Source organism: Salmo salar, chromosome ssa04 (genome assembly GCF_905237065.1).
Source record: "Salmo salar chromosome ssa04, Ssal_v3.1, whole genome shotgun sequence".
Taxonomy (NCBI): Eukaryota; Metazoa; Chordata; class Actinopteri; order Salmoniformes; family Salmonidae; genus Salmo; species Salmo salar.
The window spans coordinates 87,331,490-87,355,089 of NC_059445.1; the positions used below are offsets into that span (position 1 = coordinate 87,331,490).

The 23,600-nt window shown below is 43.3% G+C and overlaps 1 protein-coding gene across 1 annotated transcript; it reads right to left on the minus strand.

The window, feature by feature from the left end:
• Positions 1-9,775: 9,775 nt before the first annotated feature.
• LOC106591684 (GTPase IMAP family member 8) lies at positions 9,776-19,544 on the minus strand. Its single transcript, XM_014182909.2, has 3 exons — positions 19,415-19,544; positions 12,610-13,216; positions 9,776-12,401 (listed from the first exon to the last, which is right to left on the minus strand). The coding sequence occupies exons 2-3, from the start codon at positions 13,184-13,186 to the stop codon at positions 11,563-11,565; spliced, it is 1,416 nt and encodes a 471-aa protein (XP_014038384.1). The 5' UTR covers positions 13,187-13,216; positions 19,415-19,544; the 3' UTR covers positions 9,776-11,562.
• Positions 19,545-23,600: the final 4,056 nt, after the last annotated feature.

Here is a 23,600-nt window from a genome sequence, read left to right on the forward strand (position 1 = left end):
CATCTATTAGGTTGTTCAATGTGTGTAACGCCCTGACCATAAAGAGTTTTTTTTTGTTCTTTATTTTGGTTAGGCCAGGGTGTTACATTGTGTGGGCGTTCTATGTTCCTTTTTCTATATTTCTTTGTTTTGGGCCGAGTAGGGTTCCTAATCAGAGGCAGCTGTCTATCGTTGTCTCTGATTAGGAACCATACTTAGGCAGCCTGTTTTCCTTTGGGGTTTTGTGGGTAGTTGTTTCTGTTGTGTGGTTTGCACCGACAGAACTGTTGGCTTTCGTTTTCCCTGTTTGTTTTTTGAAGTGTATCATTAAAAATCATTATGACCACTTACCACGCTGCATCTTGGTCCCCTCTTCCAGACGATCGTTACAATGTGGTTGTTTTGGTAGTCGTTGTGTCCAGCCAGGGCAGTGACGTTGCCATGTCAACATATGTGACTGACTCATTGTCTACCTCTCTCCTTTGTAGAACCTTTGTATTTTTTTCATTCATTTATACATGTTTTAAAATGAACAATTTGTGTATTCATGTGTTGCTATTTTGATATTTGTATTTTGTTTCTCTGTGCTCATCACATGTTTTTTTTTATTTGCACTAGGGCTGTCAGAGTTAACTGATTGACTCGAGTAAATGTTTTGTAATTTGTGGCAAAAACAATTTCAGCGCGATTAAGCGCATTTTTTGAAAGCTTTGAAAATACAATGAAAACATCAACAAAAACGCTAAAATGTACAAACTAGTTGACATTGTGTGGTTTCTCAATTTACCTAATTTTGCTCACCATTACCTAAGCCAAAATCAAGATATTCTTGTAGTCTTTTTTTATCTTAAATTACAAATTGTCACGTCCTGACCAATATTTAGGTATTATTTGTATTTTGCACTGCTAGTTATAGCAGTCATTCGTCGTTCTTGTTTTCTTGTTTTCTCGTGTGCACATTCATTTAATAAATTAAGATGATGAGCACTAACTCCTCTGCGTATTGGTCCACGTTCTCCGACGATGATTTCGCTATATCGTCTGACGACGAAGATTTCTGTGACACAAATTATGAATTTGCAATTAATCATAATCAATAGCAGCAAATCCTGCACGTTAACGCGCAATTGATTTTCATTGCCCTAATTTGCATATGATGTTTTGATATTAATAATTTACATTTCCGTCCTCTCTGTGTTCATGGCAGACGGAAGCAACCCAGCTTTTTCTTTTCATCCACAGTGATGATAACTTTATTTATAAACAATTTCACATACACTGCCTACAGAAAGTCAACACCTCCTTTAACTTGTTGCCTTACAAAGTGGGATTTAAATAGATGGAATTGTATTTTTTTTTATTATTATTGATCTACACAAAACACACACAGTACCAGTCAAAAGTTTGGACACTGTCACAAATCCCACCGAATCCCCTGCCTGCTCGAGCGGCGCTCGGCGGTCGTCGTCGCCGGCCTACTAGCCACCGCTGATCCCTTATTCCTTTTCTGTTTGTTTAGTCTTATTGGTTGCACCTGTTCCCTATTGTGTTCTTGATTTGTGTTTATTTAAGCCTGTTTAGCCCGCCCAGGTTTGTGCGGGATTACGTTTGCTGTTGTGTTTATTTTGGATGTGCTGGCTTAAGCCTTGTATTCTCTCTCCGGACTGTTTTGCACGTTGTACTGGCTTGGTCATTTGTTTTACGCGCCCGTTTGTTTTGGCGTTGACCGTTTTGTGCCGGGAAGAATAAAGGTCGTTGTACTTCACCTCTGCTCTCTGCGCCTGACTCCTACCACCACTCCTAGTATCCTGTGACAGACACACCTACTCATTCCAGGATTTTCTTTATTTTTACTATTTTTCTACATTGTAGAATAATAGTAAAGACATAAAAACTATGAAATAACACATGTGGAATCATGTAGTAACTAAAAAAAGGGTTAAACAAAAACAGATTTTTATATTTGAGATTCTTTAAAGTAGCCACCCTTTGCCTTGATGACAGCTTTGCACACTCTTGGCATTCTCTCAACCAGCTTCACGAGGTAGTCACCTGGAATGTATTTCAATTAACAGGTGTGCCTTGTTAAAAGTTAATTTGTGGGATTTCTTTCCTTCTTAATGAGTTTGACCCAATCAGTTGTGTTGTGACAAGGTAGGGGGGGGGGGGTATACAGAAGATATCCCTATTTGGTAAAAGACCAAGTCCATATTACGGCAAGAACATCTCAAATAAGCAAAGATAAATGACAGTCCATCATTACTATAAGATATGAAGGTCAGTCAATCCGGAATATTTCAAGAACTTTTAAAGTTTATTCAACAGCAGTCAAGTGCTATGATGAAACTGGCTCTCATGAGGACCGCCACAGGAAAGGAAGACCCAGAGTTACCTCTGCTGCAGAGGATAAATTCATTAGAGTTATTTGCACCTCAGATTGCAGCCCAAAGAAATGATTCACAGAGTTCAAGTAACAGACACATCTCAACATCAACTGTTCAGAGGAGACTGAACAAGGCACACTTAACCAGCATGGCTACCACAGCAGCAGTACGCCATCCCATCTGGTTTGAGCTTAGTGGGGACTATCATTTGTTTTTCAATAGGACAGTGACCCACCACACCTCCAGGCTGTGTAAGGGCTATTTGACCAAGAAGGAGAGTGCTGCATCAGATGACCTGGCATCCACAATCACCCAACCTTAACTCAATTGAGATGGTTTGGGATGAGTTGGACAGCAGAGTGAAGGAAAAGCAACCAACAAGTGCTCAGCATATGGGGGAACTCCTTCAAGACTGTTGGAAAAGCATTCCAGGTGAAGCTGGTATAGAGAATGCCAAGTGTGCTAAGCTGTCAAAACATTTAAAAAAAATGAGTGTGTCCAACCTTTTGACTCGTACTGTATATTTAGTTTTATTAATACAAATGTAATATCTAAAATACAGTTATTGGATAAGTATTCACCCATTTGTTTAGACAAGCCTAAATTAGCTCAGAAGTAAAATGTGGCTTAACAAATCAGATAAGTTATATGGACTCACTCAGTGTTAAATAATACTGTAAGGGGTGCGTAACTGGTGGCAGGGAAGTCAGACGCAGGAGAGCAGAACTGGGTAATAACCGGAGCAGTTTAATTATCAAAACCAACGGCATCCAGAATAACAAAATATGGGTACAAAACCCGTCGCGCACCAGTCACAATGTGCACAAGCACTTACAACAAACAATTTCACACACAGACATGGGGGGGGAACAGAGGGTTATATACACGACAAGTAATGAGGGAAATGTGAACAAGGTGTGTGGGAAAACAAGACAAAACAAATGGAAAATGAAAGGCGGATCGGCGATGGCTAGGAGACCGGTGACGTCGACCGCCGAACGCCGCTCGAACAAGGAGAGGAACCGACTTCGGCGGAAGTCGTGACAAATAGGGGTTGATATGATTTTTGAATGACTACTCCTTCCTCTGTCCCCCATACATACAACATCTGTAAGGTCCCTCAGTCAAGTATTGAATTTCAAGCACAGATTCATCTACAAAGACCAGGGAGCGTTTTGAACGCCTTATAAAGAGGGGCATTGATTGGTAGATGGGTAAAAATAACAAATCAGACCATTTAAGAATGGTCAGGAAAATAATTAAGCTGTGGCTGATGTACAGTGGCTTGAGAAAGTATTCACCCCCTTGGCATTTTTCCTATTTTGTTGCCTTACAACCTGGAATTAAAATTGACTTTTTGGGGGTTTGAATCATTTGATTTACACAACATGCCTACCACTCTGAAGATACTAAATATTTTTTATTGTGAAAAAAACAAGAAATAAGACAAAAAAAACTGAAAACTTGTGTAACTATTCACACACCCAAAGTCAATACTTTGTAGAGCCACCTTTTGCAGCAATTACAGCTGTGAGTATCTTGGGGTATGACTCTATGAGCTTGGCACATCTAACCACTGAGGTTTTTGCTCATTCTTCAAGGCAAAACTGCTCCAGTTCCTTCGAGTTGGATGGGTTCCCCTGGTATACAGCAATCTTCAAGTCATACCACAGATTCTCAATTGGATTGAGGTCTGGGCTTTGACAAGGTCATTCAAAGACATTTAAATGTTTCCCCTTAAACCATTCGAGTGTTGCTTTAGCAGTATGCCTTGGTCATTGTCCTGATGGAAGATGAACCTATGTCCCAGTCCCAAATCTCTGGAAGACTGAAACAGGTTTCCCTCAAGAATTTCCCTGTATTCAGCACCATCCATCATTCCTTCAATTCTGACCAGTTTCCCAGTCCCTGCCGATGAAAAACATGGTGTTCTCGGGGTCAAGAGAGGTGTTGGGTTTGTGCCAGACATAGCGTTTTTCTTGATGGCCAAAAAGCTCAATTTTAGTCTCATCTGACCAGAGTACCTTTTTCCATATGTTTGGGGAGTCACCCACATGCCTTTTTACGAACACCAAACATGTTTGCTTATTTTTTTCTTTAAGCAATGACTTTTTTCTGTCCACTCTTCCGTAAAGCCCAGCTCTGTGGACAGATACTCTACCCAGCTCTATGGACAGATACTCCAATCTCTGTTGTGGAGCTTTGCAGCTCCTTCAGGGTTATCTTTGGTCTCTTTGTTGCCTCTCTGATTAATGCCCTCGTTGCCTGGTCTGTGAGTTTTGGTGGGTGGCCCTCTCTTGGCAGGTTTGTTGTGGTGCCATATTCTTTCCATTTTTTAATAATGGATTTAATGGTGCTCCGTGAGATGTTTAAAGTTTCAAATATTTTTTTTATAACCCAACCCTGATCTGTACTTCTCAGGTGGCGAGCTCCTTGGTCTTCATGGTGACACTTGCTTGGTGGTGCCTCTTGCTTAGTGGTGTTGCAGACTCTGGGGCCTTTCAGAACAGGTGTATATATATATACTGAGATCATGTAACACTTAAATAAAGTCCACCTGTGTGCAATCTAACTAATTATGTGACTTCTGAAGGTAACTGGTTGCACCAGATCTTATTTAGGGGCTTCAAACCAAAGGGGGTGAATACATATGAATGCACCACATTTCAATTTTTTTCTTTTTTTTTCTTAAAGAAGTTTTAAAAAAAATCACTTCACCAATTTGGACTATTTTGTGCATGTCCATTACATGAAATCCAAATAAAAATCAATTTAAATTGCAGGTTGTAATACAACAAAATAGGAAAAATGCCAAGAAAGACGAGTACTTTTGCAAGGCACTGTATTAAACGGTAGCTAGCTAAGTGCACAGACGCAATGCACACAGCACTAAGTACTTCCTCCAAGCTAACTGTAGCTAGTATTGACATTATAATTAAATCACAACGGATTAGATAGTTTCCATGAAACAGCTGTCTGTGTTTGCTTCATAGTTAGTGCTGTGTCCTTAGCATTGCAGTGTCCTTAGCTAGCTACACTTTATAATATACATTCAAAAGTATGTGGACACCCCTTCAAATGAGCGGATTCTGCTATTTCAGCCACACCCATTGCTGACTGGTTTATAAAATCGAGCACACCACCATGCAATCTCCATAGACAAACATTGGCAGTAGAATATTGTATATTAACGATATGAAAGATGCTTGTTCTTGCCTTTTGTCTTTATCCGGATGACTCTACACTTCTGGTGTCTCACAAAAGTAAAACTATGATGGAGAGCATACTTAGCACAGAGCTTACTAACATTAGCCAATGGCTTAGAGATAATAAGCTATCTCTGCACTTAGGGAAAACTGAAGCGATTATTTTTGGATCCAGACCTAATCAGAGTGGAGTTAAGGGGTGAGGTGTTGACTACTAAAACCTCTGTTAGCTACCTGGGATGTATCCTTGATGGAAGCTTGGGGGGTGTGAGCATGGCCAATAAAGTGGTTAATGCCAGGACTAAGTTTTTGGCTAAAAAGTCCAAGCTCCTTGATAAGGATTCCATGAAAGTGCTAGCTACTGCCCTCATTTAATGCCATTTTGACTATGCTAGCACTTCCTGGTTTGGGGGCTTATCTAAACTTGCGAAGGGGAAGCTCCAGATAGCTCAGAATAAGCTGATCAGGGTAGTATTGAAGGAGAGTCCACGTACTCACGTAGGCAGGAGCTGCTTTCAGGAACTAAACTGGCTGCATGTTGAGGCGTGTTAGGGATGCATACAATCATAGCATCAGATCAGGTGTTGCTGATGTGTGCTTATACATGTTCAGGAGTAATGCTGGGAAACGTACTTTCCTGTAAACTGGAGCCTCAGAATGGAATGAGTTGCCTCTGCCTATAAAAAACAACGTCCTGTCTGAGCAGCTTTAAAAAAATCAAGTAAAACTATGTTTGATGTCCTCTGTGCCCATATGAATAACCCCTATGATGTAACTGGAATGATGAGATAGATGTTCTTCTTCTCTGTTTTTGTTTTATTATTTCACTGCCGTACTGTGTTCCATCTTGTCCAGCCATCTTGTCTCAAGAGGACCACAATGGAAATCAGTCCCAGACTTTATTGTGTGTTATCCTCCATGATTTAACTCATGTGCATGTATGGGCTTTTTCAAGTGTTATGTGTGCTTGTTTTTTAAAATGGTCGGATTATTAAACTAAACCAAAAAAATTGCCTTACTGAAGAGCTCAGTGACTTTCAAACTTTCACCTTTCCAACAAGTCAGTTTGTCAAATTTCTGCTCTGCTAGAGCTGGCCCGGTCAACTCTAAGTGCTGTTAGTGTGAAGTGGAAATGTCTAGGAGCAACAACGGCTCACAGAACTGGACTGCCGAGTACTGAAGCGCAAAGCGTGTCAAAATCGTCTGTTCTCGGTTGCAACACTCACTACTGAGTTCCAAACTGCCTCTGGAAGCAACGTCAGCACAAGAACTGTTCGTCGGGAGCTTCATGAAATGGCTTTCCATGGCCGCACACAAGCACCAGATCACCATGCGCAATGCCAAGGGTCAGCTGTAGTGGTGTAAAGCTCGCCGCCATTGGACTCTGGAGCAATGGAAACACGATCTCTGGTGTGATAAATCATGCTTCATCGTCTGGCAGTCCGACAAACGTATCATACAATGACATTCTAGACGATTCTGTGCTTCCAACTTTTTGGCAACAGTTTGGGGAAGGCCCTTTCCTGTTTCAGCATGACAATAACCCTATGCACAAAGCGAGGTCCATACAGAAATGGTTTGTTCAGATCAGTGTGGAATAACTTTTTTTGTGAGCCAGGCCTAATCGCCCAACATCAGTGCCCGACCTCACTAATGCTCTTGTGGCAGAATGGAAGAGCAATGTTTCAACATCTAGTGGAAAGCCTTCAGAATAAAAATATTTCCAAAAACATGCATCAACAACATTGTAGTGACTCCACAATAAAATAACAATACATATATTACATAGTATATCAAGCTGTCTCACTACAGAAACAGGAGATAGACTCGTGTCCTGTCCAGGGGGTGTCCTGTACATCAAGCTGTCTCACTACAGAAACAGGGGATAGACTAGTGTCCTGTCCATGGGGTGTCCTGTACATCAAGCTGTCTCACTACAGAAACAGGACATAGACTAGCGTCACCATGTTGACTCCCGAACCACAGGCCTCTATTTTAGATCAGGGCCTATTTTCACATTGAGTCAGTGTAGGAGTGGTGGTCTAGGATCAGGTCTCAGTGTTGGAGAGCTGGTCTAGGATCAGGTCTCAGAGTAGGAGTGGTGGTCTAGGATCAGGTCTCACTGTAGGAGTGGTGGTCTAGGATCAGGTCTCAGTGTAGGAGTGGTGGTCTAGGATCAGGTCTCAGTGTTGGAGTGCTGGTCTAGGATCAGGTCTCAGTGTAGGAGTGGGGGTCTAGGATCAGGTCTCAGTGTAGGAGTGGTGGTCTATGATCAGGTCTCAGTGTTGGAGTGGTGGTCTAGGATCAGGTCTCAGTGTTGGAGTGGTGGTCTAGGATCAGGTCTCAGTGTAGGAGTGGTGGTCTAGGATCAGGTCTCAGTGTAGGAGTGGTGGTCTAGGATCAGGTCTCAGTGTAGGAGTGGTGGTCTAAGATCAGGTCTCAGTGTAGGAGTGGGGGTCTAGGATCAGGTCTCAGTGTAGGAGTGCTGGTCTAGGATCAGGTCTCAGGGTAGGAGTGCTGGTCTAGGATCATTATGATCTACAATACAAAACTGGAAGGATGCAGTTTAAAAGTATTTCAACAAAACAATAGACTACAAAATTCAGTAGACAGAGAAACAGACCATCTGTTTTTCCTATCTTGATAACGCCTTGTTTCTAAATATCTCCTGAGTAACAGGCCTGGATCATTAGCTTCTCTGTTCCTCTTCCTGTAAAGACAGGTGGAAAGAGGGAGAGAGACAGATCAATAAAGAAAAATGGATGAACAGAGACAGAACTGGTGGGGAAACAAAGAGAGATCACTGTTTGCACCCTCCATTAACCAGAGAACACAGGCCAAGAGGAGGAAGAGGAGGAAGAGGAGGGTTCCCTCCACCGTCACATGACCTTCCTGATTTGTTTTATTCAAAGTGGTGTCTGTGGTCGTATACCAGACATTTATGTCTGAGAGGAAATGGACCGTTAGGGACTGAGTGTGGCAGGCTGTGAGGGTTTGTCCCAAACGGAAGCCTATTCTCTATATGTAGTTCACTACTTTTGACCAGAGACCATTTGGGATGGAATGTAATAATGTGGCTGAGTGAATGTGCCTGCCTTCCTGACAAACTGTTGCATTAGTCCTGGCCTACATCCTGTCCCATTAGTCCTGAGCTATCTTCCTGTCCCATTAGTCCTGAGCTATCATCCTGTTCCATTAGTCCTGGCCTATCTTCCTGTCCCTGTTGTATTAGTCCTGGCCTATCTTCCTGCCTCTGTTGCATTAGTCCTGGCCTTGCTTCCTGTCCCATTAGTCCTGGCCTATCTTCCTGTCCCTGTTGCATTAGTCCTGGCCTATCTTCCTGTCCCATTAGTCCTGGCCTATCTTCCTGTCCCATTAGTCCTGGCCTATCTTCCTGTCCCTGTTGTGTTAGTCCTGGCCTATCTTCCTGTCCCTGATGTATTAGTCCTGGCCTATCTTCCTGTCCCTGTCCCGTTAGTCCTGGCCTATCTTCCTGTCCCTGTCCCATTAGTCCTGGCCTATCTTCCTTTCCCTGTCCCATTAGTCCTGGCCTATCTTCCTGTCCCTGATGTATTAGTCCTGGCCTATCTTCCTGTCCCTGTTGTGTTAGTCCTGGCCTATCTTCCTGTCCCTGTTGTGTTAGTCCTGGACTAGACAGGTGTGTGCCTTTCCAAATCATGTCCAATTAATTGAATTTACCACAGGTGGATTCCAATCAAGTTGTAGAAACATCTCAAGGATGATCAATGGAAACAGGATGCACTTGAGCTGGAGTCTCATAGCAAAGGGTCTGAATACTTAAGTAAATAAAGGTATCTGTTTATTGTGTGGCAAAGAAGGGGGTCGAGTGATAAATGGCAGATATGTGAGGGCAGAACTAATAAACGGGCTCTGCCCGATCACTAAAATGGCCACCCCGATCAGAACTACAGATCACAAAATGGCCGACTGCCAAAACTACAATTCCCAGAAGCAAGGGGAACCCTCAGAAGGTAGAGCCGACCCACAGATAAAAGGTCAAGAAAAACCTGGCTGGCTGGCTCTCTCTCACCGAATGCAGCCAGCCAGCCAGCCAGCCAGCCAGCCAGCCAGCCAGCCAGCCAGCCAGCCAGCCAGCCAGCCAGCCAGCCAGCCAGCCAGGACTTTGGAATGCAACAATCAGGAATCTGAAGATCTCTTGCTAACTTCAAACACAGAAGCGCTTGGTGAGAGAAAGAGGTATTTTATTATTTCATAAACCTTTTGCTGTTTAACATGTAATATAATGTATTTAAAAATGCAAGAAACAGTGAGATACAGTAAATTACATTTAGAAAGATAAAAATTATAAAATAAGGCCTACATACATAAACAAATTAGAAACTGAACAAAAAAAATCTCATAATATTCTTAAAGTTTAAATGTTTATTTTATTTAACCTTTATTTAACCTATATTTAACTCGGCAAGTCAGTTCAGAACAAATTCTTATTTACAACGACGGCCTACCCCGGCCAAACCAGGACGACGCTGGGCCAATTGTGATCATATACAACTCAAATATATCAACCACCTTTTTACTGAAGCATGTGTTTGTTTTCTATGATTGTGTTTTGCTTTTCGTGTTTCACTGTGAGTATTGAGGTGAGTATTGAATTTAGAATTGAGGTGAGTATTGAGGTGAGATTTGAGGTGAGTATTGAGGTGAGTATCGAGGTGAATATTGAATTTAGAATTGAGGTGAGTATCGAGGTGAGTATCGAGGTGAGTATCGAGGTGAATATCGAGGTGTGTATCGAGGTGTGTATTGAGGTGTGTATTGAGGTGAGTATTGAGGTGAGTATTGAGGTGTATATTGAGGTGAGTATTGAGGTGAGTATTGAGGTGAGTATCGAGGTGAATATTGAATTTAGAATTGAGGTGAGTATCGAGGTGAGTATCGAGGTGAGTATCGAGGTGAATATTGAATTTAGAATTGAGGTGAATATTGAGGTGTGTATTGAGGTGTGTATTGAGGTGAGTATTGAGGTGAGTATTGAGGTGAGTATTGAGGTGAGTATTGAGGTGAGTATTGAGGTGAGTATTGAGGTGAGTATTGAGGTGAGTATTGAGGTGAGTATTGAGGTGTATACAGGGCTCCTCTGTAAGGGAGACCTTGGTCTCAGCATGACTCCCTGTCAAAATAAAGGTTAAATGAAAATAGGAGTTCAAAACATTATCCCAGGACAAACGAAAGGCTTCCCAGACAAGTTCTGCATATTCTCAGAACTGTAAAGGAGAGAGCAGAGGCTATTTGAGCCTTTACTGGACAGTGAATACAAAAACAATTTCCCATCTGTACAGGACATTTGTTTTACAATAGTTACAATAACACTTTTACCTGACATTAAAATGGGCCGTTATTTATTTGGTGTGTGTATATTTATGAACGATGGCCAGCCTTAGGCTGGAGAAATGCTCACTAACAGGGATGCAAACTAATTTGTGCATTTTAGAGCAATAAGCTTTTTGTGTGTACGGACCATTTCTGGGATCTTTTATTTGAGCTCTTGAAACATGAGACCAACACTTTACATGTTGCGTTTATATATTTGTTCAGTATAATTCGAACGATAAAAGACAAACCAAACACAATTAAAAAAAAGTAAAACACATCTGGATTCTGTGAACTACAAAATGAGACGAAAAACACCTTGGCACTCTGTTAAATGAGACAGATTATTTGACGGATGTGTGACGTCATTCATCCTTACACATTAGCGTGTGATCGTTTGTTCAGTTGCATCCTTCTCATCTAATCCCTCCGATTACAACTGCCCCGATAGTCTAGTCCTGCAGCAAAACGCTTGCTTGAGAAATTTGTACAATTCTTATTGAAGATTATTATAAGTAACTTAGTGGATGTTCTATCCACTAATAACAAGTATCAACAACATGGGCACCTCGAAAATAATATTTAAAATATTATTCTCAATTGTCTGTAAATGTTTCCAGATGTTTAAAATGACCAGTAAATTAGAGTGGTTGTGAAAGATGGCTGTAATTGTGGGCAGGTTTGTGAGGAAGTTTGCGTACTTTTGTCAAAAAACTTGTAAAAGATTCGCTAATTACTTCCCAGATGAAGTCCACCAAGTCGCATAAGAGTTCCCAGGCAGTTCTCAGCCTATCGCTGTAATTTGTATCGTTATCTTTTAGTTCTCGCATGATAGCGCGCGCTTTGCCGACAATCTCACCAACATAGGCTGTGCCACCATTGACTTGTACCATTTCATCTACCTTCGTAAACAACTCCCTAACCTGCCGTTCGTTGTTCCTGGATTTGTTGTTGAAGATACAGTATCTGCCACCACACATTTCCACAAGAGTTTTAAGATCCTTGTTTTCCTGTATATTTTGTTCAATGTTTTGGCTGCTGAGTTTATCACCATGTGTGAAAAGAACCACTGCATATTTCAAAGCCTCCTTACCAAATGCCTTTTTGAGTAAGTAAATTATCTCATCATCGTTCTTTTCAAACCTGCCCAGCTCAACCACTAAGACAAAAGCATGCAGCCCCTCTTCAGCGAGCAGGCAACTCTTCATCATCTCATTAAACACATGCTGAGGAGTGCGTTTCCCCTTGGAGAGGCCAGGTGTGTCTATCACCTTGACTTCCCTTCCTGCCACTAGTGCTGATTTGGCCTCACTGTTTTCTGTTACTGAGTTAAAGCTACAGTCAGACCTGAACTGCTCTGATCTTCTCAGACCCAAAATGGTGTTCCCCGATGCACTCTTCCCAACTCCACTTCTGCCCAGCAACACAATTCTTCTCTCAGGTGAGCTTTCCGTGGTGTTTTCTGAATTCATGTTGGAAGCTGATGAAGGAAAGGAAATTTGTAAAATAAAATAAAAAAAAACAAGTTGAGTTAATTGAACGACTGATACTGACAATTGTCTCAATTACAACAAGACATTTCCCCAGATGTTATTTTCTTTTTTCAAATGGAATACATACTTCAACATACTTCAACCCGCTTGTATTTGACAACAGTTTCTACAGCAACAACATATTCCAGTACTTACCAGTCTTTTGGAGTGCTTCTAGTTTGGTCAGAAGTTTGTAAACCTGATCACGACTCTCAATCTTATTGTTGAACAGATGGCACCTCCCCTGAAATTTCATCACTGCTTCACGGAAGTCTTCAGCTCCTTCTTCTCGAATCATTTCATCCACTGTCAGCTCTTCTGCCATGTCACCATGCGTCAAAAGGATACAGCTTCTTTTCATTCCATCTTTACCAACTATGTCTTCAATTCTCTCCACAGCTTGTTTCTCTTCATTTGTGAACCTGTCCACTTTAATTATCACAAGGAAAACACAGGGGACAGGAGATTCCATGGCCATCTTGCACTCTGCCTCAATCAGTCCATCAGAGCTGTTGGTACTGAAAATACCCACAGTGTCCACCACAGAGATTTTACGATCATTAATTATGCACATTTCTTCTGCACATTCTTTTGTCACAGAGACTAAACTCCGTTTGGATAGAAACGCTTTACTTCCCAGGATGGTGTTCCCTGATGCACTCTTCCCAACGCCTGTCTTGCCCAACAGGACAATCCTAAGGTCTGGTGACTCTGCCATTCTTGACTCAGCCATCACTTTCGTCTTAAGATGTCCCGAGGATCACTATAGAAAACAACAACAAGCGTTAAGCACCTTCAGCAGGTGGAGGTGAGTCATTGATGAGGTTTGCTGAATGAACTGTGAAAAATATTGTTTGTTTGTTCATCTGAAGAGAATAAAGTAGGATTTTCCATATCGATCTATCAATGAAAATGGGGAGGAAAAAACGAATGATTTCCCACGGATAGTCTCCATCTGGGATTCAAACAACAACAACAACAACATGGCCACCCAGCCATGTTTTGTTGTTGTTAAGAGCTGAGGGACGGGGCTGCAGAAATGAAACACCTCAAATTCATAGAGCTATGGATGCAATGATTGACCATCCATCATATCAAAATTACAGTTTTAACCATGTTTTGAGGCTATATAGTGTTTGTTTACATGTAGTTTGTTTACAAACATTGTAATAAAAAACAAACTTATATTTTGGGTTCTGATGGGGTGCGACAGTTGAACTAAGCTCATGAGGCATTTATAAAGTTATACAGTATTCTTCAAGAATCAATGGGTACAAATCATTAATGTATACATCCAAAAATGGGATGTAGCAACTGCTGATTGCCCCTTTAAACTAAAGTTACTTTGGAAAAAATAGTTAACTAAATCCCAAACTTTTTTTGATAAATTATCATATGACAGTCTGAATTGTCAGACCACAAATTGCAAGAACACGTTGGAGTCGATGTTAACGTTAAACAGAATGTGTAAATTAGCCTATTAAAACACAAAACATATGTTTTAAGTGAGAATGAAGCAGGTCTGATGTCGAAAATGAAAAGCACGTTATTGCCTACAGATTACATTTTTGCTTAAAAAAATAAAAAATAAAAAAAACAGTGTGTAGTTCGCGGTAATGTTGGTTCTATATTAACACTTCCAGACAGTCGCCAAAAATGTTAAATATCAATAACGAATTCACCGTTTGTCTCAGAAACATCAAACTATGTATTATATATATTTATTCTATAAATGTCTAGCATACTTTTTACAACTTTTGTTTTGAATAAAAATTCCTGTTTTGATTTGATAGTAGTAGTCCGTCTAGAGGGCGTGTGGTCAAAGTTCTAACCAATCTGTTATACCCTATTAGATGGAGCCTGGCATAAAAATTCTGCACCTTCAGTCATATTAAATTAGATTACAGGGAAAAACTACAGGATGAAGGCGACAGGCCTGACTAACAAACTAACAAAGAAGACAGGTGGATGGATCAAGAGGACCAACATGGAAATAAAACTGAACCATAACATACATACAGTTGAAGTCGGAAGTTTACATACACCTTAGCCAAATATATTTAAACTCAGTTTTTCACAATTCCTGACATTTAATCCTAGTAACAATTCCCTGTTTTAGGTCAGTTAGGATCACCACTTCAGTTTAAGAATGTGAAATGTCAGAATGATAGTAGAGAGTGATTCATTTCAGCTTTTATTTCTTTCATCACATTTCCAGTGGGTCAGACGTTTACATACACTCAATTAGTATTTGGTAGCATTGCCTTTAAATTGTTTAACTTGGGTCAAACACTTCGGGTAGCCTTCCACAAGCTTCCCACAATAAGTTGGGTGAATTTTGGCCCATTCCTCCTGACAGAGCTGGTGTAATGGAGTCAGGTTTGTAGGCCTCCTTGCTCGCATACAATTTTTTAGTTCTGCCCACAAATTTTCTTTGGGATCGATTTCAGGGCTTTGTGATGGCCACTCCAATACCTTGACTTTGTCCTTAAGGAATTTTGCCACAACTTTGGAAGTATGCTTGGGGTCATTGTCCACTTAGAAGACCCATTTGCAACCAAGCTTTAACTTCCTGACTGATGTCTTGAGATGTTGCGTCAATATATCCACATAATTTTCCATCCTCATGATGCCATCTATTTTGTGAAGTGCACCAGACCCACCTGCAGCAAAGCACCCCAACAACATGATGCTGCCACCCCCGTGCTTCACGGTTGGGATGGTATTCTTCAGCTTGCAAGCCTCTCCCTTTTTCCTCTAAACATAACAATGGTCATTATGGCCAAACAGTTCTATTTTTGTTTCATCAGACCAGAGGACATTTCTCCAAAAACTACGATCTTTGTCACCAACTGTAGTCTGTTTTTTTTTATGGCGATTTTGGAGCAGTGGCTTCTTCCTTGCTGAGCGGCCTTTCAGGTTACGTCGATATAGGACTCATTTTACTGTGGATATAGATACTTTTGTACCGGTTTCCTCCAGCATCTTCACAAGGTCCTTTGCTGTTGTTCTGGGATTGATTTGCACTTTTCGCACCAAAGTACTGTCTCCTAGAGATAACAAACACGTCTCCTTCCTGAGCGGTATGACGGCTGCGTGGTCCCATGGTGTTTATACTTGCGTACTATTGTTTGTACAGATGAACATGGTACCTTCAGGCGTTTGGAAATTGCTCACAAGGATGAAGCAGACTTGTGGAGGTCTACAATTTTTTTCTGAGGTCTTGGCTGATTTCTTTTGATTTTCCCATGATGTCAAGCAGAGAGGCACTGAGTTTGAAGGTAGGCCTTGAAATATATCCACAGGTACACCTCCAATTGACTCAAATTATGTCAATTAGCCTGTCCGAAGCTTCTAAAGCCATTACATCATTTTCTGGAATTTTCTTCTGACCCACTAGAATTGTGATACAGTGAATTATAAGTAGAATAATCTGTCTGTAAACATTATGATTAACCTCTGAACTGTGTGTAAATCCCTCTGCCACCTACTGGCACTAACCATTAAAAACTAGGACTTCAACCAGGCTGTCACTATGCTATTTGCTCTTGTTTTTTTTTTTTTTTTTTAAACATCAACTGGGCCAAATCAGCTCTACATAATTCAGCAGGGAGGTGTGCAACTACCACATTATACCCATTCTACCAGTGGAGAAACTACGTCACCTACAGAGGTATTACCTATCAATTCACATTGCAGAAAGAACTCGGCAAAAAAAGAAAACGTCCCTTCTTCAGGACCCTGCCTTTAAAAGATAATTCGTAAAAATCCAAATAACTTGCCTTTCTAACTTCGATTAGAAAGGCCTGCTCGCAGAAGTGTTTTTGGGTGCGTTTTTGGGTGGTCATTTGACCGCGGAGCCATAGATACAGGCAATGAGGCAGTGATCGCTGAGATCCTGATTGAAAACAGCAGAGGTGTATTTGGAGGGCAAGTTGGTCAGGATAATGTCTATGAGGGTGCCCATGTTTACGGATTTAGGGTTGTACCTGGTGGGTTCCTTGATGATTTGTGTGAGATTGAGGGCATCTATCTTAGATTGGAGGATTGCCGGGGTGTTAAGCATATCCCAGTTTAGGTCACCTAACAGAACGACCTCTGAAGCTAGATGGGGGGCGATCAATTCACATATGGTGTCCAAGGCACAGCTGGGAGCAGAGGGGGGGGGTCGATAACAGGCGGCAACAGTGAGAGACTTATTTCTGGAGAGATACATTTTTTTAATTAGAAGTGTTTGGGCATAGACCTGGAAAGTATGACAGAACTTTGCAGGCTAACTCCTCCCCCTTTGGCAGTTCTATCTTGGTGAAAAATGTTGTAGTTGGGTATGGAAATCTCCGAATTTTTGGTGGCCTTCCTAAACCAGGATTCAGACACGGCAAGGACATCAGGGTTGGCGGAGTGTGCTAAAGCAGTGAGTAAAACAAACTTAGGGAGGAGGCTTCTGATGTTGACATGCATGAAACCAAGGCTTTTTTTGATCACATAACAAAAACAACAAATGAGAGCGCCTGGGGACACGCAGGGCCTGGGTTTACCTCCACATCACCCGAGGAACAGAGGAGGAGTAGGATGAGGGTACGGCTAAAGGCTATCAAAACTGGTCGTCTAGAGCATTGGGGACAAAGAATAAAAGGAGCAGATTTCTGGGCGTGGTAGAATAGATCCAGGGCATAATGTGCAGACAGGGGTATGGTGGGGTGCGGGTACAGTGGAGGTAAGCCCAGGCACTGAGTGATGGTAAGAGAGGTTGCATCTCTGGACATGCTGGTTATACTGGGTGAGGTCACTGCATGTGTGGGAGGTGGGACAAAGGAGGTATCTAAGGCATGTACAGTGGGACTATACAACAGTATACAAGGCATATTGACATTTGAGAGAGACATAAAGCGAGGCATAAAGCAATCAGAGGTGTTGATTGGGAGAGTTAGCTAAGACAACAACGGGTAAGACAACAACAGCTAATTAGCTAAGACAACAACAACAGGTAAAATGGTGATGAATGGGCAGAGAGGGTCGGATAACTACACACAGGGCCTGAGTTCGGGGCTGGGGCCGACAGAAACAAAAATTAAAGAAAGGGGAGTACCATGATAAATGAACAGTCCAGCAGGCATCAGCTATGTAGCCAAGTGATCATAGTGAACAGCAATAGATGGAACAGGGAAGCCGCGAAGTAGTCATTGCTACGCAAGCACGCGGGGGACACGGAGTTTAAAGTTAGCAGCCCGTGGCTCGTAGAAGCGACATCCGACAGAGGCCGGTTGAAGGCACAGCAGATGGAGTATTCTTCGGCAGACCAGTCGTGGTGGTGCGGTGGGGCGCCGTGTCGACAAAGGATCCAAGCCAGATGGCGAAAGAGGTATTGTAGTTGTAGTAATTTAGTTTGCTAGCCGGGAGATTCGCCTGGCTCACGGCTAACTGGTGCTAGCTTCGGGGCAGGGGCTTTAGCCACTATAGCCACTCAGTAGCAGCAGTGATCCGGTGCCAAGGTCCAGAGCTTACGGCAAGGATCCGGTGGAGTAGTGGATTCTAGCCGTGTTTGGGTGGAGCAACTGAGTAGGCCGGGAGGTGGGCCTGGCTCAGGGCTAGCTTCGATACTGGGTCACTCGGTGGCAGCTAGCTAGCTGTGATGATCAGGACTAATGGTCCAGGGTTTATTGCAGGAATCCGGCGTTGTAGTGGAGAGACAGTCCAATACTGGTAGGCTGGCAGGTATTATCCAGGCTAAAAAAGGGCTGAGATCTGTGCAGAAGGTAAAGGCCGCTAGCAGCGGCTAACAATGACTAAATAGCTAGTAGCTAATTAGCTGGTTAGCTGCTGATGGCTAGCTGCTGATGGCTAGGTGGTTCTGGCTGTAAGGTCCAACATTTTTTTTTTAAATAGCGGTTCCATATCACATTGGGTGAGGCAGGTTGAAATTAAAATTGAAATATATACAAAAAAAAGGACGAAAAATACAAAAGTAGACGAGAGGATGAACAAAACATGTCTGCACTGCTACGCCATCTTGTAAAATTCAGCTTGTCTAGGGAAGAACAAAGAAGGACTTCAACAAAGTCAAAATAGAAAATGATTGGAAGGGGCCTCTTTGTTGTTAAATTAGAGACGTGTATATATAAATGACTGATGTGCCGTGTAACTACTTTAAAATGGTGAACTGTTGCACTAAAAATTAAGACATTGATTTGGCATACAATTTAAGATTGTAAACATTGTACAACTTTATGTAAACTTGTCTAATTTCATATAGAACAAATTGCACTTGAAATTATTTCTTTAAAGTTATTACAAATAAATGCATATTTTCACTTTTTTTCTGAGACAACCACTGAATTAGTTATTAATTTCTTCATCTTTAAAATGCAATATTTGAAATTATGTATTTCTATCAAATCAAAACTGGAATTTTTCCTCAAAACAAAGGTTGTAAAAGTACACATTTATAGAATAAATCATACATAGTTTGATGTTTCTGTAACAAAGGGTGAATTAGTTATTGATTTATACAGTTTTAAATGGCTTTTGGCGAATGTCTGTTGAATGTCTGTTGAATGTCTGTTGAATGTGTGAATATAAAACCAACTTTACCTTTGGTCATGAAGGTTAGGTGAAAAGAGAATTGTAGGCTATTTCCTCAGGAGCAACCCAACGACCTCAGCAATTTACCACTTCCTTCAAATTGCAAATGTCTTTTTGTATTATCTTTCTCTTCCTTCCTGACTTCCCCAAGAGACAAAACCCACTAAAGCGTCGAGCGCTTACTAACATCTCCGAGTGAACTACAATGTAAATATGATCCACATTGAATGCCCAATGAGACATATTGTGAACTACAGTCACAACTTGATAAACTCTCTCTCGAATTATACTGCATGTGATTATGAAAAAGAGTCACTCACTAATGATAGGCCAAGCAGCTAATGATTAAATTATCTTTGAATAACATCTTTACACTTACCTTTCATCTGACGTATGTGTTTTAGACAGAAAGATTTAACAATCTACAATAAGGTCTGGTTTTTCGGTTATCCATATAACCTACTTTCGGTTGTGACTGTTATAGAACAGCAAGAGACTTCCTCCTTTTTCTTTTACTTCTTCTTCTTGGCAACCAACTATAGGGTACATTACCATTTTTACATTTTACATTTTAGTCATTTAGCAGACGCTCTTATCCAGAGCGACTTACAAATTGGTGCATTCACCTATAATATCCAGTGGAACAACCACTTTACAATAGTGCATCTAAATCTTTTAAGGGGGGGGTTAGAAGGATTACTTTATCCTATCCCAGGTATTCCTTGAAGAGGTGGGGTTTCAGGTGTCTCCGGAAGGTGGTGATTGACTCCGCTGTCCTGGCGTCGTGAGGGAGCTTGTTCCACCATTGGGGTGCCAGAGCAGCGAACAGTTTTGACTGGGCTGAGCGGGAACTGTGCTTCCTCAGAGGTAGGGAGGCGAGCAGGCCAGAGGTGGATGAACGGAGTGCCCTTGTTTGGGTGTAGGGCCTGATCAGAGCCTGAAGGTACGGAGGTGCCGTTCCCCTCACAGCTCCGTAGGCAAGCACCATGGTCTTGTAGCGGATGCGAGCTTCGACTGGAAGCCAGTGGAGAGAGCGGAGGAGCGGGGTGACGTGAGAGAACTTGGGAAAGTTGAACACCAGACGGACTGCGGCGTTCTGGATGAGTTGTAGGGGTTTAATGGCACAGGCAGGGAGCCCAGCCAACAGCGAGTTGCAGTAATCCAGACGGGAGATGACAAGTGCCTGGATTAGGACCTGCGCCGCTTCCTGTGTGAGGCAGGGTCGTACTCGGCGAATGTTGTAGAGCATGAACCTACAGGATCGGGTCACCGCCTTGATGTTGGTGGAGAACGACAGGGTGTTGTCCAGGGTCACGCCAAGGCTCATAGCACTCTGGGAGGAGGACACAAGGGAGTTGTCAACCGTGATGGCGAGATCATGGAACGGGCAGTCCTTCCCCGGGAGGAAGAGCAGCTCCGTCTTGCCGAGGTTCAGCTTGAGGTGGTGATCCGTCATCCACACTGATATGTCTGCCAGACATGCAGAGATGCGATTCGCCACCTGGTTGTCAGAAGGGGGAAAGGAGAAGATTAATTGTGTGTCGTCTGCATAGCAATGATATGAGAGACCATGTGAGGATATGACAGAGCCAAGTGACTTGGTGTATAGCGAGAATAGGAGTGGGCCAAGAACAGAGCCCTGGGGGACACCAGTGGTGAGAGCACGTGGTGCGGAGACAGATTCTCGCCACGCCACCTGGTAGGAGCGACCTGTCAGGTAGGACGCAATCCAAGCGTGCGCGGTGCCGGAGATGCCCAGCTCGGAGAGGGTGGAGAGGAGGATCTGATGGTTCACGGTATCAAAGGCAGCAGATAGGTCTAGAAGGATGAGAGCAGAGGAGAGAGAGTTAGCTTTAGCAGTGCGGAGAGCCTCCGTGACACAGAGAAGAGCAGTCTCAGTTGAATGCCCAGTCTTGAAACCTGACTGATTAGGATCAAGAAGGTCATTCTGAGAGAGATAGCAAGAGAGCTGGCCAAGCACGGCGCGTTCAAGAGTTTTGGAGAGAAAGGAAAGAAGGGATACTGGCCTGTAGTTGTTGACATCGGAGGGATCGAGTGTAGGTTTTTTTCAGAAGGGGTGCAACTCTCGCTCTCTTGAAGACGGAAGGGACGTAGCCAGCGGTCAAGGATGCGTTGATGAGCGAGGTGAGGTAGGGGAGAAGGTCTCCGGAAATGGTCTGGAGAAGAGAGGAGGGGATAGGGTCAAGTGGGCAGGTTGTTGGGCGGCCGGCCGTCACAAGACGCGAGAGTTCATCTGGAGAGAGAGGGGAGAAAGAGGTCAAAGCACAGGGTAGGGCAGTGTGAGCAGGACCAGCAGTGTCGTTTGACTTAGCAAACGAGGATCGGATGTCGTCAACCTTCTTTCCAAAATGGTTGACGAAGTCATCCGCAGAGAGGGAGGAGGGGGGGGGGAGGAGGATTAAGGAGGGAGGAGAAGGTAGCAAAGAGCTTCCTAGGGTTAGAGGCAGATGCTTGGAGTTTAGAGTGGTAGAAAGTGGCTTTAGCAGCAGAGACAGAAGAGGAAAATGTAGAGAGGAGGGAGTGAAAGGATGCCAGGTCCGCAGGGGAGGCGAGTTTTCCTCCATTTCCGCTCGGCTGCCCGGAGCCCTGTTCTGTGAGCTCGCAGTGAGTCGTCGAGCCACGGAGCAGGAGGGGAGGACCGAGCCGGCCTGGAGGATAGGGGACAGAGGAAATCAAAGGATGCAGAGAGGGAGGAGAGGAGGGTTGAGGAGGCAGAATCAGGAGATAGGTTGGAGAAGGTTTGAGCAGAGGGAAGAGATGATAGGCTGGAAGAGGAGAGAGTAGCGGGAGAGAGAGAGCGAAGGTTGGGACGGCGCAATACCATCCGAGTAGGGGGAGAGTGAGAAGTGTTGGATGAGAGCGAGAGGGAAAAGGATACAAGGTAGTGGTCGGAGACTTGGAGGGGAGTTGCAATGAGATTAGTGGAAGAACAGCATCTAGTAAAGATGAGGTCAAGCGTATTGCCTGCCTTGTGAGTAGGGGGGGAAGGTGAGAGGGTGAGGTCGAAAGAGGAGAGGAGTGGAAAGAAGGAGGCAGAGAGGAATGAGTCGAAGGTAGACGTGGGGAGGTTAAAGTCACCCAGAACTGTGAGAGGTGAGCCATCCTCAGGAAAGGAACTTATCAAGGCGTCAAGCTCATTGATGAACTCTCCAAGGGAACCTGGAGGGCGATAAATGATAAGGATGTTAAGCTTGAAAGGGCTGGTAACTGTGACAGCATGGAATTCAAATGAGGAGATAGACAGATGGGTCAGGGGAGAAAGAGAGAATGTCCACTTGGGAGAGATGAGGATTCCAGTGCCACCACCCCGCTGGCTCGATGCTCTAGGGGTATGCGAGAACACGTAGTCAGACGAGGAGAGAGCAGTAGGAGTAGCAGTGTTATCTGTGGTGATCCATGTTTCCGTCAGCGCCAGGAAGTCTAGGGACTGGAGGGTAGCATAGGCTGAGATGAACTCAGCCTTGATGGCCGCAGACCGGCAGTTCCAGAGGCTGCCGGAGACCTGGAACTCCACGTGGGTCGTGCGCGCTGGGACCACCAGGTTAGAGCGGCAGCGGCCACGCGGTGTGGAGCGTTTGTATGGCCTGTGCAGAGGAGAGAGAACAGGGATAGGCGGACACATAGTAGACAAGCTACAGAAGAGGCTACGCTAATGCAAATGAGATTGGAGTGACAAGTGGACTACACGTCTCGAATGTTCAGGAAGTTAAGCTTACGTTGCAAAAATGTTATTGACTAAAATGATACAGTACTGCTGGCTGGTGGAGTAGGCTAGCTAGCAGTGGCTGCGTTGTTGACTTTGAACGTGTAGCTGGCTAGGTAACCTCGGTAGTTTCAGTACTACACCTTGTCATGATACAAAGCAACTTTGTAGCTAGCTAGCTAACATAACACTAATCAAGACGTTCCTTGTAGTGTATTTAGTTTCAACAATGCTGCTCGTCGGTAATAGTTGGCTAGGTTAGGAAAAATGGCGTCGCGGGGGACGGAAATAGCTGGCTAGCTAACCTCGATGGCTGGCTAGCTAACAATTATCAATTAACAATTATCAAGCTATGACAAAGACAACTAGGTAGCTCGCTAGGTAACACTGCACTAGTCAAATCGTTCCGTTGTGAAGTGTTAGTAACTACAGCGCTGCTAGTCGGTAACGGATGGCTATCTGGCAGTGGGTTAATGATAACTAGGTGTGTTGAGTAAGTCTGGCGCCGCGTCGCGGCTGGCTAGCCCACCTCGATAATACTCAAACTCAAGCTACACAATTATCTTAGATACAGAGACAGCACAGACAACTATGTAGCTGGCTAACTAACACTAACACCACACTAATCAAGTCGTTGCGTTGTAATGTAATAGTTTCTGCGGTGCTGTTAGTCGGTAGAAGTTGGCTAGCTAACAGTGATGACTAGCTAGCTAGCAGCTAGCAGTGTTGACTACGTTAGGAGGACGAAGATAGCTAGCCTCGATAATTACTCAGTTACTCTAAACTACACAATTATCTTTGATACAAAGACGGCTATGTAGCTAGCTAAGAAGAATTGCTC

What these genes read in the sequence shown, in the direction of transcription:
- LOC106591684 (XM_014182909.2), bottom strand. Translation starts at nt 13,186, where the DNA reads ATGGCTGAGTCAAGAATGGCAGAGTCACCAGACCTTAGGATTGTCCTG. An exon ending in AGAAGCACTCCAAAAGACTG is followed by an intron (nt 12,402 to 12,609) that starts GTAAGTACTGGA and finishes TTCCTTCATCAG; the next exon opens with CTTCCAACATGAATTCAGAA.